The sequence below is a fragment of the Zalophus californianus genome, chromosome 2, assembly GCF_009762305.2.
Source record: "Zalophus californianus isolate mZalCal1 chromosome 2, mZalCal1.pri.v2, whole genome shotgun sequence".
Lineage (NCBI taxonomy): Eukaryota > Metazoa > Chordata > Mammalia > Carnivora > Otariidae > Zalophus > Zalophus californianus.
The window spans coordinates 83,500,517-83,521,091 of NC_045596.1; the positions used below are offsets into that span (position 1 = coordinate 83,500,517).

Genomic DNA, 20,575 nt, shown 5'->3' on the forward strand with positions numbered 1-20,575 from the left:
ATGAGATAGTATTATTAAAAAGCCCCAATGACTTCTCTGCACTGCAACCTGGCCTTGTAGTAGAACTCTTTCTTAATCTGGCCCCACTCAGAGCTGATATCCTTATTGGTTACCTGGTAAGTGGTCCGGATACTGACCCAGATATGTATGCTACCTTCAGAATGCAAAAAGGCCCATCCAGTGGTAAAATTCAGTAACTTATTTTTCAATACACAGGGGTATCCTGATATGCCTTAAACCATTGGTTGTGTAGAAAGTTGGCCAATGTTGCAGGATACTGAACTTCAGCATGGTGATAAAGCTCACACTTTAGTACGTAAGTGTCATATTAAAGCTTCTAGGGCATTTGCTCTTTATGAGCAAGTTTAATTAGAATCATGTCATCAATTATACATCACATATGTATTATGACATACCTTATGGTATATCAGTATTTCTGCAGACCATATTATGACAGAGAACATAGCCTTGAGGTAAGTCAGTGACAGGTGCTCCTGTCCCTGCCAGGTGAATGCAAACTGCTTATTATCTTTATTGACTGCAATTACAAGAAAAGTATTTACCAGGTCAGTATCTGTATATAGTTTCTATAAGCTGGTTAATTTGTTCCAGTAAAAATATGTGTAAAACAGCAGTTGATATTATGTTTATGAAAATCGACAGTTATTTTGTACTGGCAAACTGATGAGTTGAATGAAGATGTGAAGATATAATCACTATCACATCTTTCACATCTTTCTCGGTGGCACCAATCTTTAGTTATCCCAGGAATATAGTATTTGTTTTAGTTTATGCTTTTGATAGTGGGTGGTGGGTGGATGGAGTTGAACAATTCTAGACACTTATATATTTCCTTTCCTACCATATCTTCATTCTCTGTAAGGATTCTCCCATTTGCTGTGTGTATGTATTGACATTATGTATTGCCCAGGATATTTCTGTGGGCCCACTGGAAATATTGTTAAATATACCCAAGACAAGATTTCCATAAGTTCTCATTCTTACTAGGGTGCCACACTGACATTTTGGGTCTTCAGGAATTTGTGTCAACGGAGATCAGTAACTAATAGGCAGTAGGAAATATGGGTATTCCTTTTTCCCAGTGTACATAGCTGCAGGTCTCTGGAGAAATGCTTAGAGGAAGATTCATTGTATATACGTTTAGAAGCATAGAAGAATCCTTTCTCAAAGGGACATGGCTTTCCCTCAGCCATAGGGCTCGGAGTCTACAAACCAGATAGGAGGCTGTGAATCTCCACTTTCCTCAACTGAAGTCATTTTTTTGCACCCAAATCTAGAATTGTTTTGTTTACAAAGGTAAAACTGAAACTTCATAGGCTATACATATATTTCATTCATAAGGACCTTCAGATGAGTTAGTTACCACAACAGATCCATGCAGTGAAAAATATGTGGATTACTTAAATGGCCTCTAATGCTTAAGTGCTGCCATTCAGACTTCTCTACCAATCCAGACTTCATTATTCCTCATTGACATAAAAAATTCTAATTTGAAAAAAAAAAATTTCAATTTGAAGATCCAATTGTTATCATCATGTCCAGGCTACACAGGACATATATCACAGGGCTTTTAATGACTGAATTTCTTAATGCTTAGTAAAGAGAATGTCAGAATACTCTAGAACAAGGATCAGCAACCTGTAACCAATGGGCAAAATCCAGCTGGTGACCTATTTGTGAATAGTTTGTAAGCTAAGAATAGTTTTTATACTTTTAAAGGGTTATAAAAGAAAGAAAAAGAAGGAAAAGGAGGTGAAGCAGAGGGTAGGGAGAGGAAAAAAAAGAATGGATCTTACGTGACCCACAAAGCCTAAAGTATTTACTGTCTAGCTGTTTACAGAAAAAGTTTGCTTGCTGACCACTTTCCTCCATCATAGAAGGCAAGTCTGGCAATGTAATCACATTGACTACATAGTGATGGAGTCCAGATTTTAATTATCCATTCTAATAGGCTGCTAGTGCCACCCCAGGCACTTGAGTTAACACATGAAGTTCTGAATCTTGTAGGAATACAGCCATATTGATGGATTCAGTCAGGTTAAGTCTTCTCTTTTTGCCATCCTTGGTCTAATAACTCTTAAAATCCATTCCATACATACTTTCCAGACTAATGCTGATATATATATTGGCAAGATTCTATAATAATTTTTGTGTGTGAAATAGTTTTTCTAAAATTCCTTTTACTTATGGGATCTAACGCTAGTTATTGATCTTTTGGGCAATCAGGGATGGGTGTCGGCATAGATGTTGAGAGAAGTTGACATCACTTGTAAGGCAGTTGCCTTAGGTAAAGTTCTTAAAATGTTTGTTTTGTTTTGTTTTGTTTGTTTTTACAAGGGAACACATGTTCCCTCAGTTAAGAATGATCCAGAGATGCTTGGGAATTTAAAGTTCTCAGCTTCATCTATGTCCCCAGTCTCTCTTGAGTCTTATGATTCCACACTTTCTTAAACAGTGTCCTCACATTGGTTTAAGAATACTGGAGGGGTTTGCCTGCTACTGGAGCTGTAACCCTGTCTTTGTGCATATGCATGCTCTCTAGGACAGTCAGAGAAGCCATTATACACCCCTCGCCCCATTTCGGTTGTAATGTAATTCCTGTTTCCACAATATTAACTAAATTCCATAGGCACTTGATCTCCCAAAACTTTCCGCTCCGTTGACAGTCCATACCAAATTATCCCTGGTGAAAAATTGAGTCATTATGTTGCTTCTGCATGCCATAAATTGCCAATCTATTATTTTCCTTTGGCAAGGAGTTGCTTGTATTCTCTGCAATTATGAAAGCAACACAATTCCAAAATCCATCTCATAGAATCTATTTCCTGTGGCCACTCCTAGTATCTAGTATTTATCAGGATCCTGGCAGGAAACAGATGTCACCATCAGAGATTTTAACTGAAAAAAAAAAAAAATAATAAACATGTGCAGGGCTGAAGAACCCAAGAAGAGATAGTTAAGTATTGGAAGACTAACAGCAGGACTCCTTTACTACCCCTGTAAGGGAAGGGGAGGGAAGATGGTTGCTAGAACTGCATGCAAACTAGAGCCAGGGAAGAAAAGCCGCAGAAAAGAGGGCCACAAAAGAAAGAGGTACTGCCAAAACCAGAATGGGGAAGTGAATGAGAGAGCTAGTAGTTAACCCTATCATTCCTTTCTCTCACCTGCTAATGTTCTGATGGTGCTTTCCACTGGGGTAGGCACAGGAGCCTGAGTGATGTAATACATATGGGAGGAATCAGTCTGGACAGATCATAAAAAATGTACAGGTCCTAAGGAGATTATTCTTGAGGATGAATTGAAGAAATGAGAAACACTTAAGAGACTATGTAAGGTGATACTATTACCAAATTCAATTAATTCTGACAGTGTTTTTTTGTTTGGAGCTAGTCAAATTCTCTGAAATCAGAATTCATCTTAAAATTTATAGCATATTGGGGCACCTGGGTGGCTTAGTCAGTTTAACGTCCAACTCTTGATTTCAGCTCAGGTTATGATCTCAGGGTTGTGAGATCAAGCCCTGTGTTAGGCTTGGTGCTAGGGCATGGAGACGGCTTCAGATATTCTCCCTCTCTCTTCCCCTCCCCCTTCCCTCTCTTAAAAAAAAATTATAGTATATTATAGTTTATTTGACCACAGTATTTTTTTTCTTAGAGGAATAACAAATAATAGCTTATTTTATGGTCAATGTTGTGTTAGACTGAATAATCTATAGAGTAATGGCAATAAAAGGAGGGAAAGGATATGGACATTGCAGAAATAGGATTCCACAAATTTGCACTGTTTGAAATATTTTAAAATCTACTCACAAATATAGAATCTTTTATGTTTACAGTTTTAAATAAACTATAACAATTTGTATCAGAGATTAAAAACTGGTAAAGGTGGAGGAATTGAACATTTGCAGTTTATATATGAGGGGTAGAAAGTCTTTGCAGAATAACCCTGCAATAGGGGCGCTTGGGTGGCTCAGTCGTTAAGCGTCCGCCTTCGGCTCGGGTCATGCTCCCAGGACATGCTCCCAGGGTCCTGGGATCGAGTCCCGCATCGGGCTCCTTGCTCCGCGGGAAGCCCGCTTCTCCCTCTCCCACTCCCCCTGCTTGTGTTCCCTCTCTCACTGTGTCTCTCTCTGTCAAATAAATAAAATCTTAAAAAAAAAAAGAGAATAATCCTGTAACAGTTCACACTATGCTTTTTTTACAGAAAAGAAAAAAATTGTCTTACAAGGTTGTTCTGTGAAGCACAAAAGCATTTGTTTACATCTTAAAAGGAAGAAGAAAGAGGAAGGTTCTGCATTCATATAAAAATAACTTTTCCTGGTTGTTCTTCATCATAGCTGAAAAGCGTAATCTTAAATTGATGTGTTCATGCCTTCCCGTACTTGAGAGGAAGAGCTAAGTTGACACACACACACACACAGAGAGAGAGAGAGAGAGAGAGAGAGAGAGAGAGAGAGAAAGAGAGAGAGAAAGATTTGCCCTGAAGAAAACTCTGAGAATTGGACATGAGTGCAGGTAGTTGATTTAGGGGATGAGCCCATGAAGCACTAGTGAAAAAATAGGTAATGTGAGACAAGAGGAGAAAAGCTAATAATGTGTATATTAATAAGCATAATAACACAATAGACAATTACAATTCAACATCACTGGGGATCCTCTAATTACTGTGTAGAGTAAACCCCAGAATTGTCCCAATTCTGGGATGGGAAAGCTGTTATTTACACATTGATTTCCATCCCTCTCTGACTAAGAGTTGCCTCCCAGCCCTCCCTGCCCTAAATCCCCACACCTCCGAGCTGCCAGGCAGACACATGGCACTGAGGAAGCTCCCTCAGAACATAGAAACTCCTCAGGCAGCAAAACAGAGGTTGGAAATGGTCAGTGTGCTTAACAGCTGACCACTAACCTGCAGCTCTTGGGCCAGGAAGATATGGGATGTACATTAGCAGAATCTGCTATACGAGGTACACAGAAAACACCTGGCATTTTTTTGCCACTACGAATAAGTGAGATTAACCAATTTTCCTGGAGGAGAAACATGAGTTATAGTATGTTTTACTACCTTAATGCCTTTGAAAATATCCCCAGTTTTGTTTCCTTTTTGTACCAGCTAGAGTACAAAGTTAGAGCATGAGAGAAGTTTGGTCCCATTTACTATGTATTTTGAATAATGATTATATTTGTGTATGTGTGTGATTCTATCAAGATTAATGTTCATGTTATCACTACTGAGTCCATTATGGCTATAAGTCATTTTTTTGTAATTTTCTGCTCTTTTTTCTTCTGCACTTTGGTCACCAGGTAGAAAAATATAATATTGAAAAGATGCATTATGCTATCTTTCTTCATTATGCACAGACATGGGTAAGAGATGGGATCTTATTCAAAAAGAAGAAAATATGCCATTTGAAACTATGCATATGTAATAGGAAGGATTTTGATTCATGATCAGTCTCATTCTTTTGGTAGTATGTAGTATAATCTGTTCTCAGTGCAAAAGCAATTATTGATATTAATTATTGATACAAATTTCCTTCAAGTTAAAAAAATTTGTTATAGTATTTTATAGGATAAATAGAAGGCATCATTATGGAATCTGAAAGAACACTTTAGAGTAAATTTATAAAGATTAATATGACTGTATTCTGTTCTACCATTATAAAATGCTGTCATTTACATTATGCTCCTAGACTGGAGATTTACATTTTAAATAATTTATTTACAGACCTTAATTGAATCTTCAAAAGTAATTTCCTTTTATTTTGATGAGTCTTTCCAGGAATGAAAATTTTGTGTTTCTGTATTTCAGATTCATCTTTTTTTGTTTCATTTCACAGCCTATAAAAGTCGGCCAATCTTAATGACAATAACCTTCCTTAAACTGGCAAATAATGATTTAGGTTTGATTATTTCAAGTGTGTAAAACAAAGGCTAGTAGGTTCCTCATGAGAATCAATAGAGAACTGTTGTTGGGGCTACAGTCCAGATGTTACTCAAGGACAAACTTCTGTTTTCTAGAATAAGGAAGAAGAACACCGTGGCTATGAAAGGACCTTTTATTAACTTTTGCATTTTGACTCAGCATGGTTTCAATCCGAAAAGATTGGAAGGCATCTTTGTGGCCCTGACAAGTTACTGAATCTCTCTGAGGCTCAGTGTGATCAGCAGTAAAGTAAGAATAACAGGGCAACTCCATGTAGTTTTATGATTATTAAATGAAATAATACATGTTACATGCTTAGCAACATGCCTATTACATGGAAAGTCTCAGTAAACAATAACTGAGAAAGTTAAAGATTAAACGATTGAAATGATTTTATAGAGAAGAAAGGGATACCATTTAATGCTTATCTTTGGGCTTTTGAAAGTTGTCATACAGGGGTTATTGACTGTAAGTCAAATATAAATTTAAAAAGAAGGCTCAGTTTCAACCCAAAAATAAAATGGCCATAGAGTATTGAGAAAGACTACCTATCTACTTTTTCTTGGGAAGTTTTGAAAGATAAGTTATGATTGTCTTTAGAATTGATTTTCTATGGTAGTGTGATACCCAACTACATAACATGGAAATATTCATTCTATACTTTAAAGATTTTATTTGTTTGTTTGTTTTAGGGAGGGGGGTGGGTCAAGGAGCACAGGGAGAGGGACAAGCAGACTCCGCACTGAGCATGGAGCCCTACCTGGGGCTCAGTCTCATGACCCTGAGATCATGACCTGAGCCAAAAATCAAGAGTCAGATGCTTAACCGACTGAGACCCCAGGTGCCCCTCATTCTGTACTTTCAAATATCCTCAAACCTTGTTCTATAATTTTATTGATTTAAGTTTTAGAGTCAAGAAGATAGTTCTATAAGTTCTTCATAGATAACCATACTCCTGGAGTACATGATATGTTCTATTTCCTCTTTTTCTTTGGTGGGAACCAGAGTCCCAGTAAGCTTTCACACTCTTTGTATACTTGAGCTTAACTCATAGGCTGCTAAATATTGACTAACCCAATTCATATCACTATGAAGAATCCGTCTTAATCTTTTAAATAATGTTATCGTGTCCTTTGTCGTTAGAGGTTAAAAGTACAGGCTGTAGGGTCAGACTGCCTGCATTGGAATCCTAATTCTAATACCACTTCAGTTTTCCCATCTGTAAAATGACAATAATATTTGAACCTACTCAATAGGGTAATTTTGAGAATGAAGTAAAATGATATATGTAAAACACGTAGAGTCCTAGTTTATTTGAAGCACTTGATGGCTCACATTATTAGTTTTATCTTTACTCTTTATTTTATAACCATACAGTAGCTTACCCTGGTTATGTATAATGGAAAGAAAGCTCTTTCTCTACTCTTCCTCAAACATAAGAATACTGAATTATGGCATCATGTTTATGTTTGTTCAACAAGTATTTATTTAGCATCCAGGCTGGGTGAGACACCTCACAGAGAATAACAGAACTACCCTAATGACTCATATACAACTTGTGTTTGATTCCCATATGTTTTCTGCCAGATGCCGTTTTCATTCTGCAAACATAAGTATATTAAAAAATCTACTGAATACCTGTTCAAGAAATTGTGGTAGGCATTGTCTAAGAATCAGAGTTGAAAGAGAAAGCATCTGTCCTTGGAGATGATATTTATATCATGAGAAAGGACATAGATAATTCAGTAAAAATACAATACCTCTCAAAATCATTATAGTATTAATTGGCCCATCAGTGTTGTAGAAAATACAAGCTTTATATCCAGAAGAAAAAAAAAAGATAATCATGGATGATAAGTTTTGGTATTTTGCTCTTTGTATTCATGATAATACCTTACCACTGATTTTTTAAGGATGATTATTTTGTTTTATAAAGTAATACAGGTTTAACTACAGAAATATAAGCAATATGGGAAGTTTTTAATTTTTTATTTATTTACTTTTATTTCTTAAGATTTTATGTATTTCTTTAACAGAACGAGAGAGCACAAGCAGTGGGGAGGGGCAGAGGGAGAGGGAGAAGCAGACTCCCTGCTGAGCAGGAGCCCAACATGGGGCTGGGCGGATCCCAGGATCCTGAGATCATGACCTGAGCTGAAGGCAGATGCTTTACTGACTGAGCTACACAGGTTCCCCTGGAAGAGTTTTTTAAAAAGAAAGCAATATATCTCTCATGGTCCTATCTTTCATGGATAACTGTTGCTAACAATCAATAAAATTATTTTAAGTAGATGCTCACAGAGTGGTTGTTTAAAAATGAGATTATATTCTACATGCTATTTTTAAATAAAATAAATTAATATAAAGTAGAATTGAAAGACATATTAATTTTCAGATAAAAATCTTTACTTGGAATACTCTCTAAATTATTATTGTTTAGGGAAAATGATACAAAAAATAGTGAGAGAATGGAATCATTTTTAAATTCATATTTCAAATTTAGGAGGTATTAAACAACTAAATTCTATGAATGATGAGGTTAATATTTTATACTATTTTTTCCTCAAATGCTCAGCTTTCCCATCCCATGAGTACTTTTATTTCATCAAGATTTTTAACATCTGCATTTTGTAGTACAATCATAATCCCCTCAATATTGTGTCTTTGTTCTGTATGTACTTGAATTCAACCTACCATGTGTTCTTTTTTCAAACTTTTTACATTTCCATTTTGTTTACTTTGGTTCTTCTATTTGTAGCCTGTATTTTCCTTTGTTATTTAAATTTTGATTATGGTTACACTTGCATATTGAACAATAATAAAACATCTATAATGAAAACCAGCAGTCCTCTGCTCTCCCCCTCACCAAAGACAATTCCATTCCCCATAGAACCTGAAGAATCATAGTTCTTTCAAATTTTTCCTTTTTGTTGTTCTATTCCATGTTTCAAAAGGATACATCTATACTACAACTTCTTGATTTACTAATTCTAACTAGTATCTGTTGGTTTCCTGTAATGTGCTCTGGCTCTTCCTCCCTTATAATTATCACCTATTATAACTCCCTGCTGGTGTCTAGGTCTCTTGCATAGCTGTCATCATGGATCTTTCTTCTTTCTTTTGATACTTTGCTTTTTTATTGCAGAATAATATACACACACAATCTAAGATATACAGATAAATGATTTTATATATATATATATATATATATATATATATACTTTGTATGACAGCCATTCAGACCAAGATGAGAACATTTCCAGAATCCCAGCAGGGTCTCCCATGCCAACTTTCATTTATTAATCCTGTGCCCAGATATTCTATCTGTATCACCATGGATGTTATTTTTTCCTGTTTTTGAACTTCATATAAATACAATCATGCAGTATACACTCTTTTTCTTCTTTCACCCCATCTTATGTCTTTGAATTTATCCATGTTGCATGTAGCAGTGGTTCATTTTCACTGCTATACAATATTCTATAGTATGAATATACTATAAAATTATTTTTGTAAGAACTTTTATATAATTCATTCTAACCTGAGCTTGAAATTGCTCTGAAGAAATCTTTGACTAACTTAACATTTTCCTCCTCCTGGGTGACTTTCTCTTCCTTCCTGAAAACATGAAGACATTTTATAATAATCATTAAACTAAGGTTAATTTAATCAAGATAGATTTTCCCTTGACAATTTTTCTTAGAAACATGATAATGCCCCATTGATACATGGAACTGGTTCCTTTTTCTTTCATATTTTAAGGATTTTTAAAATTATATTTTAAAATATTTTCTCTTCTACTTTAGCTTTTAGATTATCTTCTTATTGAGTCTTTTTCTTTTTTGTCTCTTACCCAGATATATCATATTTTTCCCAATTGCTGTAACGTTGTTCTCTTTTTCTGCATTTACTGTGAAAATATCAAGCTTTTCTTTTAGTCCAGAAATTAAAATATTATCTGAGTTCAACCTAGCTATTGGTTTTTCTAATTTATATGTTATCTGGGTAATGGTACTGTTTTGGCTCAACTTGTCTCCTTATCTTTTATATACTTTTAAATGATACTTTTTTAAAAAAGTTAAATTTGTCTTTGAACTCTAATTTTATTTAATCTCAGGTCTTTTTATACTATAGGCAACTTTTTTGGAGTTCTTTTCTTCCCTGCTTATGATTTCTACTAGTCTCTGCATACTATGTTACTTTCATTATTTTTATGATCATATTATTACTCTTATTTACATTAATCTCTCCCCACAACTACAAATTTATATTGTTAATCTTTTCATTTTGCTTGTGTTCCTCTTAGCTCTGTTTACGCTTTCTGTTTGCTTAATATAGTGTGGACAAATGATTCTTTAAATACCCCTCCCTATCTTTTTTGCTACTTTTTATTTTTCCCTTCAAGCTACAGTTTAGGTGACAAAAATCTACATACACTCCAGTTACTTTTTTATGACCTGAAAGAAAAGGGGAGAAGAAGCAAAGTGTCCTGGGTTGGAGGTCCTGGGTTGTAGTCTCTAATGAGACCTGTTAAATGTCTGTGAGGCCCCTCTCCTCTGCCCAAGTCCTGTGGGATTTGCCTGGCTTTCCTGACTCAGCTGTGAGCCCTGGCTTGTGGAGAGTCCTGACAGTCTTTCTTACTTCTGCAGACACCTCGTGATTAGTTTCCGAATGGGGAAGAGATGCATAAGCACTCTGATGGTTTTGGTGATGACTCAAGTTTCTTTATCAGAATTGGTTATGGGGTCAGAGAGAGGTTTAGGATTAGTGTTGTCCCATCAGAACCTTTTAATTATTTCATCAGCCTGAAACTTAGTTTATGACATAAGATAGTACCCGCTTTATTTCATTTCTGCTGTTGAATTTCTTTCTTTTTTAAAATTTTTGTTTTGTTAGTATTCTGGGCATGGAAATTCCGTCACCTGTCTTTATGCAGTCATCTTTACCTGGAAATAAGATTGGAAAGTTCCTTAAAGAAAATTCTCTCAGGGCGCCTGGGTGGCTCAGTCGTTAAACATCTGCCTGCCTTCAGCTCAGGTCATGGTCTCAGGGTCCTGGGATCAAGTCCCGCATCGGGCTCCCTGCTCAGCGGGAAGCCTGCTTCTCCCTCTCTCACTCCCCCCTGCTTGTGTTCCCTCTCTCGCTGTCTCTCTCTGTCAAATAAATAAATAAAATCTTTTAAAAAAATAAAAGAAATAAAAAAAAAATTCTCTCAGACCTTCACAGAACAATCTGATTCCTTACGTAGGGCTTATTTATTTATTTACTTTTACCTTCATTTAGTAGAAGAAGAAACAATAGCTCAAAGGAGTTAAATACTGTGATCTAGGTAAATTTTGTGGTTACGGGCACAGCTGTGCCTGGTAGCCTAGCTCCTATAACCCACAAAATATTCTTTTTAGTTGAACACCCTGGTTCACTCTGGTACAATGAGTACAGTGTAGACTCGCACAAAGCATGAACTGTGTTGACCTTCAGGATTACTTTAATCTTGTGTGATTTCAGAATGGGGATAACATGAATTATATTATTGGTCTCTGGCATAATAAAAGTAACATATTCCCTAGAGAATACATAAAAATTTTTGAGATTAATAATATAATCTGCTGTTAGCATTTCAAACGTAAGAAAATTAATACACTATTTTCTCTTTTTCCAGAAAATACAAGAGACATCATAATGATATATGAAGAAGATGCTGAGGAATGGGCTCTGTACTTGACGGAAGTTTTTTTACATGTTGTGAAAAGGGAAGCAGTCCTGTTATATCGCTTGGAGAATTACTCTTTTTGGGATTTGGAATTGCTGAGCTTAAACTCTTACAAATGTAAACTTTTGATATTATCAAATGGCCTGCTTAAAGACCTAACTCCAAGGAAATGTCAGTTTCTGGAAAAGGTACTTCATTCACCAGAAAGTGTGGTTACTCTGCTGTGTGGGGTGACGAGTTCAGATCAGCTCTACAAATTACTAAATATCGCTGGAGGCAAATGGGAGATGTCTACTGAGCAGGAGCCCCAAGATTACATCGCTGTAATCGAGAGTATCATATTCAGAGGTAGTGTTGCCCAATCTTCTTTATATTTTTTTTATAATTAAGAAATCTAAAGGTTTTTTTTCACTGATGAATATTTGATATTAGGATAAAAAAGAAAAACGGAAGCCAACTCTATGTTGTATGTATGTTGCACTTTTCTCAAATGCATGAAGGTTCTTAATTTTTAGCTATATTCCAGTCAGGGCTTATCAGTTGTTTTAAAAATAGTTTATAAATATATTCCTTAGGGTGGTCTGGTATAAGCTCATACTTGGTAGAACAAGTATGGTATGCTATACTATATGGCAGTTTGGTTCTAAAAGCTGGTTTCTTACTAACTGGTAAGGCTTGAGTTAGTATCTACCCTATTACTGTTACAAGTCAGTAGGAGTCCAAGTTTGAAGGTCTGTTTTAGAATTATAAAACTTCTGTTGTGCTGATAATTGTATGGCATCTATTAGGATGATATGGAATACTGTTATTTTTATTAGTTTTAAATAAAAAAAATTGTTTTAATCATATAGCCACATGTCAAAGAGCAGAACACAAAGTTCCCCTTTGGTAATTAATTACAGTTCCATGTAATAATGAAAACTCTGAAGCTCTCTAATGTTAAAAAGTTTCTCCCTCCCCCCCCCCCCCCCCCCCCGTTCTATTCTGCTTCTGCCTGAGTGTGGAGGCGGGGCTGTGGCAGCTGCATTCCTGCTTTTCTCAACCTGTGTTTAGCCTCTAATTTCCAGTGTTCTAGCTATGGCTCCCTCTCCTGCAGGGAAGCGGTGGGGTTCTGATTTTCTATTGGCCATATCAAATATGTTGCCTCCTTTTCTTGGGGCATATTTCTGGGTTCTTTGGAGTTACCTTCATTCACTGGGATGTGTCACCTGCGGCGCCTTAATGAGATGACTGTGTCCTCTCTTGAAGCTCCTGCTTGTGGTGGTCCACCCACTGTGGTTTCTTACTGTTGATATCTATGGCTCTCTCCTGTGTCACTTTTGATAGGTATCACTCCACCATTTCCCCCAGCTGGCCTTTTCTTTCATTTGGCCCACATGTGAAAACATGTGTTTGTCTTTTCCCTGTCAAACTCTGGGCATGAAGGCCATTTTCAGTATAGCCAACACCATCTTACCCTCAGAGCAGCAACACAGCCACAGCCTCTTGCTTTGAGTCGTTTCCGGGCATGGGTCTAGCACGAATCTTGTTCTGTCAAACCAGAGAACATCTATCAATCCCCGATGCTTTGCTGGAGGCCTTGTCACTGTGCTTGAAAATGGTGCCATCCGTCTGTCTTCCCCATGGGGGATGGCGGGATGCACAGCATACCAACTACTCTCTTTAAAAATCCTCTTCCTATTTTCTAGCATTCCAACCTCTTCAAATTCAGAACTCTCTAAGCCATGTCTTATAGTTATCTATTGTTGCATAACAAGTTACTCTAAAATTTAGCAACTTAAAACAGCAAATGATGATTGTATCAAAGTTTCTGCAGTTAAGGAATCTGGGAGCTGCTTAGCTGGGAGGTTGTGGATCAGGATATCTTGTGAAGTTCAGTCAAGCTGTCCAAAGGTACAGTCATCTGAAGGCCCCACTGTCCACTAGGGGAAGATTTACTTCCAACAGGAATGTACATCGTTGGCAAGTTTGTTATTTTTTTTTATCATCTCACTGGATGGAAGTCATCTTTCATAGATTCCTGAGGAAGGGCCCTTGGGAGCAACATTTCTGAAATTTTGTGTGTTCAAAATTCTTGCATGTTTGTTGCTTGGAGTATAGTTGGGCTAAGGACCATTTTGCTCTTCTTTCTTTTAGCATTGTAGAATTTAAGAAATTCTTATTTACCCGGCTGAATAAATGATTCTTTTTTTTCTTTATTAACATATAATGTATTATTTGTTTCAGGGGTACAGGTCTGTGATTCATCAGTCTTATACTCACCATAGCACATACCCTCCCCAGTGTCCATCACCCAGCCACCCCATCCCTCCCACCCCCCACCACTCCAGCAACCCTCAGTTTGTTTCCTGAGATTAAGAGTCTCCTATGGCTTGTCTCCCTCTCTGGTTTTGTCTTATTTCATTTTTCCCTCCCTTCCCCTATGATCCTCTGCCTTGTTTCTCAAATTCCACATATGACTGAGATCATATGATAATTATCTTTCTCTGATTGACTTATTTCGCTTAGCATAATACCCTCTAGTTCCATCCATGTCGTTGCAAATGGCAAGATTTCATTTTTTGATGGCTGCATAATATTCCATTATATATATATATATATATATATATATATATATATATATATATATATATATATATATATATATATATATACCACTCTTCTTTATCCATTAATCTGTTGATGGACATCTAGGCTCTTTCCATAGTTTGGCTATTGTGGACTTTGCTGCTATAAACACTGGGTTGCACATGCCCCTTCAGATCACTACATTTGTATCTTTGGGGTAAATACCCAGTAGTGCAATTGCTGGGTCGTAAGGTAGCTCTATTTTCAACTTTTTGAGGAACCTCCATACTGTTTTCCAGAGTGGCTGTACCAGCTTGCATTTCCACCAACAGTATGGGCTGTTGCAACAAGAGGGCTCCCCTTTCTCCACATCCTCGCCAACATCTGTCGTTTCCTGATTTGTTAATTTTAGCCATTTTGACTGGTGTGAGGTGGTATCTCATTGAGGTTTTGATTTATATTTCCCTGATGCCGAGTGATGTTGAGCACTTTTTCAAGTGTCTGTTGGGCATTTGGGTGTCTTCTTTGCAGAAATGTCTGTTCATGTCTTCTGCCCATTTCTTGATTGGATTATTTGTTCTTTGGGTGTTGAGTTTGATAAGTTCTTTATAGATTTTGGATACTAGCACTTTATCTGATATGTCATTTGCAAATATCTTCTCCCATCCTGTCAGTTGTCTTTTGGTTTTGTTGACTGTTTCTGCTGTGCTAAGCTTTTTATCTTGATGAAGGAATAAATCCCACTTGGTTGTGGTGAATAATCCTTTTAATGTACTGTTGGATCCTATTGGCTAATATTTTGGTGAGAATTTTTGCATCCATGTTCATCAGGGATATTGGTCCGTAATTCTCCTTTTTGATGGGGTCTTTGTCTGGTTTAGGAATCAAGGTAATGCTGCCCTCATAAAATGAGTTTGGAAGTTTTCCTTCCATTTCTAGTTTTTGGAAGGGTTTCAGAAGACTAGGTATTAATTCTTCTTTAAATGTTTGGTAGAATTCCCCTGGGAAGCCATCTGGCCCTGGGCTCTTGTTTGTTGGGAGATTTTTGATGACTGCTTCAATTTCCTTTCTAGTTATGGGTCTGTTCAGGTTTCCTATTTCTTCCTGGTTCAGTTTTGGTAGTTTATACTACTCTAGGAATGCATACATTTCTTCCAGATTGTCTAATTTGCTGGCATGTAGTTTCTTATAATATGTTGTTATAACTGTTTGTTTTTCTTTGGTGTTGGTTGTGATCTCTCCTCTTTCATTCATGATTTTATTTATTTGGGTCCTTTCTTTTCTTTTTGATAAGTCTGGCCAGGGCTTTATTGATCTTATTAATTCTTTCAGAGAACCAGCTCCTAGTTTCGTTGATCTGTTCTACTGTTCTTTTGGTTTCTATTTCATTGATTTCTGCTCTGATCTTTATTCTTTCTCTTCTCCTGCTGGTTTAGGCTTTATTTGCTTTTCTTTCTTCAGCTCTTTTAGGTGTAGGGTTAGGTTATGTATTTGAGACCTTCTTGTTTCTTGGGAAAGGCTTGTATTGCTATATACTTTTCTCTTAGGACCGCCTTTGCTGCATCCCAAAGATTTTAAACAGTTGTGTTTTCATTTTCATTTATTTCCATCAATTTTTTAAATTCTTCTTTAATTTCCTTGTTGACCCATTCATTCTTTAATGGTATGCTCTTTAGCCTCCATGTCTTTGAGTTCTTTCCAACTTTCCTCTTGTGTTTGAACTCTAGTTTCAAAGCATTGTGGTCCAAAAATATGCAGGGAATGATCCTAATCTTTTGGTACCAGTTGAGACCTGATTTGTGACCCAGAATGTGATCTATTCTGGAGGATGTTCCATGGGCACTAGAGAAGAATGTGTATTCTATTGCTTTGGGATGCAATGTTCTGACTATATCTGTGAAGTCCATCTGGTCCAGTGTGTCATTTAAAGTCTTTATTTCCTTGTTGATCTTTTGCTTAGATGATCTGTCCATTTCAGTGGGGTGGGGATGTTAAAGTCCCCTACTATTATTGTATTATTGTCAATGTATTTCTTTGATTTTGTTATTAATTGGCTTATATAATTGGCTGCTCCCATGTTAGGGGCGTAGATATTTACAACTGTTAGATATTGTTGTTGGATAGACCCTTTAATTATGATATAGTGTCTTTCCTCATTTCTTATTATAGACTTTGTTTTAAAATCTAATTTGTCTGTTATAAGGATTGCCACCCCAGCTTTCTTTTGATATCCATTAGCATGGTAAATGGTTTTCCACCTCCTCACTTTCAATGTGGAGCTGTCTTTGGGTCTAAAATGCGTCTCTTGGAGACAGCATATTGATGGGTCTTGTTTTTTTATCCAATCTGATACCCTTTGTCTTTTGATTGGGGCATTTAGCCCATTTACATTCAGGGTAACTATTGAAAGATATGAATTTAGTGCCATTGTATTGCCTATAAGGCGACTCTTACTGTATATTGTCTGTATTCCTTTCTGGTCTATGTTGCTTTTAGGCTCTCCCTTTGCTTAGAGGACCCCTTTCAATATTTTTTGTTGGGCTGGTTTCGTGTTTGCAAATTCTTTTAGTTTTTCTTTGTCCTGGAAGCTTTTTATCTCTCCTTCTATTTTCAGTGACAGCCTAGCTGGATATAGTATTCTTGGCTGCATATTTTTCTCATTTAGTGCTCTGAATATATCATGCCAGTCTTTTCTGGCCTGCCAGGTCTCTGTGGATAGGTCTGTTGCCAATCTAATGTTTCTACCATTGTAGGTTACATATCTTTTCTCCCGAGTTGCTTTCAGGATTTTCTCTTTGTCTCTGAGACTCATAAATTTTACTATTAGATGTCGGGGTGTTGACCTATTTTTATTGATTTTGAGGGGGGTTCTCTGTGCCTCCTGGATTTTGATGCCTGTTTCCTTCCCCACATTAGGGAAGTTTTATGCTATTATTTGCTCCAATAAACCTTCTGCCCCTCTCTCTCTTTCTTCTTCTGGGATCCCAATTATTCTAATATTATTTCATCTTATGGTATCACTTATCTCTCGAATTATCCCCTCATGATCCAGTAGTTGTTTATCTCTTTTTCTCAACTTCTTTATTTTCCATCATTTGGTCTTCTATATCACTAATTCTCTTTTCTGCCTCATTTATCCTAGCAGTTAGAGCCTCCATTTTTATTGCACCTCATTAATCGCCTTTTTGATTTCAACTTGGTTAGATTTTATTTCTTTTATTTCTCCAGAAAGGGATTCTCTAGTATCTTCTATGCTTTTTTTCAAACTCAGCTAGCATCTTTATAATCGTCATTCTGAACTCTAGTTCTGATATCTTACTAATGTCGTATTGATTAGGTCCCTCGCAGTTGGTACTGCCTCTTGTTCTATTTCTTGAGGTGAGTTTTTCCATTTTGTCATTTTGTCCAGAGAAGAATAGATGAATGACAGAACAAAATGCTAAAAGGGTAACAATGACCCCCCAAAAATATATACTAATCAAATCAGAAGAGACCTGAAACTGGGGGGAAAAGAAAGGAAAAAAAATATGATCAGGGTGGTGAATAGAAAAGAGCCACACACTAGATTTTGGGTGTATTTTGGTCTGTTAGCAGAAACTGCCTCCCAAATTTTTAAAGAAAGAAAAACTTATATATATATATAAGTTTTTATATACTTATAAACTTATATATATATATATGTTTATATATATGTATAAGTATAGATATATATACACACAAAAATAAGGGTAAATATGATGAAGGGATGGAATATGATTGTAAAAACGAAAATTAAAAAAGATTTTATAAAAGGAATTGATAAGAGGTTGTTTGAAAAAAGAAAGAAGAATTAAAAAAAAATAGAGAATATGATCAGGCAGGAGACTAGAACAAAGCCATACACTAGATTTCTAGTATATTTTGTTCTGTTAGAAGAAACTGTATCCCAAAATTTTAAAGAAAGAAAAAAAATATATATATATATACAAAAAATAAGGTTAAATACAATGAAGGGATAGAGTATGAATGTAAAAATGAAAATTAAAAAAGATTTTAAAAAATGAATTGATAAGATATTGGTTGAAAAAGGAAAGAAAAATTCAACTAAAAAAATAGAAAAAGAAAAAAAGAAAATTAAAAAAATTAACTTTGAAAAACTAAAGAATCATGGGGAAAAAGCCATGAATTCTATGTGCTGTATTCCCCTAGTGCTGGCGTTCTGCCGTTCTCATTGATCGGTAAACTTGGTCTTGGTTGGCTGTTCTTGCTGATCTTCTGGGAGGGGGCCTGTTGCAGTGGTTCTGAAATGTCTTTGCCAGAGGCTGAATTGCCCCGCCCTTGCAGGGGGCCAGGCTAAGTAATCTGCTGGGGTTTGCTCTCGGTTGCTTTTGTTCCCTGCAAGCTTTCCGCATAGCTTTGGAAGACGAGAGTGAAAATGGTGGCCTCCCAATCTCCACCCTGGAGGATCCGAGAACTTGGGGCCCCACTCTTCAGTGAGCCCCCAGAGAAAAGCAGTCAGCCACTCCCATCTCCCCGGTCTCCGGCCGCACTCCGTGCTCACCTGGCCTGTGACGAGTGTTTCTGTCTCTGGCACACGACCCCATGTGGAGTCTCCAAACCCAGCAGATCCCTGCAGTGCCCCCCCGCCCCCGCGCCACTCTTTCCAGGGGAGGAAGGGGAGTCTCCCCAACTCTGCCGCTTGTTGAGTCCCTGCTGGAGGAGCAGTGGCCTGACTGTGCTGCAGATCACGGTTTATGGTAACCCCGAGCTGCGAGCCCACTCCTAGGCTCTGTCTTTGCAGCCGGCTTCCCTGCTCTGAACCTGGGAGCTCTGCTGCACTCGGGCATCCCCAGTCTTTCTGTGACCCCGAGGGTCCTGAGACCACGCTGTCCCAGCGAGGGTTCCACCCCCCGCTTAGCCACTGGAGCGACGTCCCTCAGTGGAGCAGACTTCTAAAAGTTCTGATTTTGTGCTCTGCTGCTCTTTCACTTGCTGGTATCAGCTGTCAGAGGCTCCCACCCCATGCTATCTTCCTGAATATTGCTTCAGATTCACTTCTCTACACGTCCTACCTTCCAGAAAGTGGTCGCTTTTCTGTTCATGGAGTTGCTGCTATTCTTTTCTTCAGTCTCCTGTTGAGTTCGTAGGTGTTCAGAATGGTTTATAACTATCTAGCTGAATTCCTGGGACCAGACGAAATTTAGGTCTCCTACTCCTCCACCATCTTGCTCCTCCTCTCTGAAAAAATGATTCTTAATTTATATTTGAAGTCTAGTGACTTTCATTAGAATTGTATTCTAGTGCTGACTGTTCTGAAATATTTGCCCATGGACATGGTTATTTTTGTTTTTGTTTTGTTTTGTTTTGGTCTTTCCCCCAAGATAGAGATTCAGGTGTTCTTGATGTGTATCTTTAAATATTTGCACAATTTTATTGTTATTTTATTTCTCAGGGATTCTTTTTATATGTATGTTGGATTTATTTTGTCTGTGCTATACTCTATAATTTCTCTCTAATTCTTTTTCATTCATTATGAATATATATTTATTTAGTTTGTGTCTATCACTTCAGTCATTGCTTTCTTATTCTTTCAGTACTGTCTCTTCCCCTGCATTACTTCCAATTTCTCCTTCACTTCTACTGTGCTTTTATTTTTTTCCATTATGCCATTTGGGTGAGCTCTGGAAGCTTACAGTTCATCTCTTGTTCTTGTACCACTAACCTTGCCTTGACCCCTTGCAGTTTTACATTGTATAGTTGCTTCAAAAAGGTGGTTGCTATTCATTACATTTGAAAAGTTCATGGTGAAATATTTGGCCACAATTTTCCACTTCTTTAATGGTAATGTTTTTAGTGTGTGTTTCCCTGTATGCCATTGGTCTTCTGCCCCCCTCCTCTGCCATCTTTTTCTCCTGCTCCTGTAGTATCTTCATATAGACTCAGTACTGGTCCAGTTTTTCTTTTCTATCACAGAACTGAGTGAGTTTTTCTTGGTCTAGTCAAAGGAGATAGGCAATGTGGGTTTTGTTGTTTGTTTTGTTCTGTTCCTCTCATATACAATGAAAGACTTCTCTGTTTCCACAGATAGAGACTGCTTTCTACAAATCGGTCTTTTCTGTATAGTTTCTTATTTAGCCTCACTTTCTCTGCTTTCTGAAACCATCCACAGATGTTTCTACCTGAAACTGCTGTATTATGTCTACAACATAAAAAGGCATGGCTCCTGGACTTAAGGAAGGTAGGTTTGTTAGCTCTTCTTTGAAATCTGCAGTTCTGGATTATTTCTTCAAGGTTTCTTTTCTCTTTTTCTTCCTGCACACCCTTTTGCTCAGTCATCACTGATTTTGGAACCATTCCATTGATCTGAAGATCTAG

The 20,575-nt window shown here is 37.1% G+C and overlaps 1 protein-coding gene across 8 annotated transcripts in view; it reads left to right on the top strand.

The window, feature by feature from the left end:
- BANK1 (B cell scaffold protein with ankyrin repeats 1) overlaps positions 1 to 20,575 on the top strand; it is a 328,778-nt gene that overhangs the window by 23,144 nt on the left and 285,059 nt on the right. For all 8 annotated transcript variants that reach the window (XR_003521018.2, XM_027600223.2, XM_027600221.2 and 5 more), the window contains exon 2: positions 11,603 to 12,001. Coding sequence is in view for 7 of the 8 variants with exons in the window: in XM_027600223.2 (XP_027456024.1) it covers positions 11,603 to 12,001 (399 nt within the window). In the remaining variant the exon portion in view is untranslated. The remainder of the gene's footprint in view (positions 1 to 11,602; positions 12,002 to 20,575) is intronic.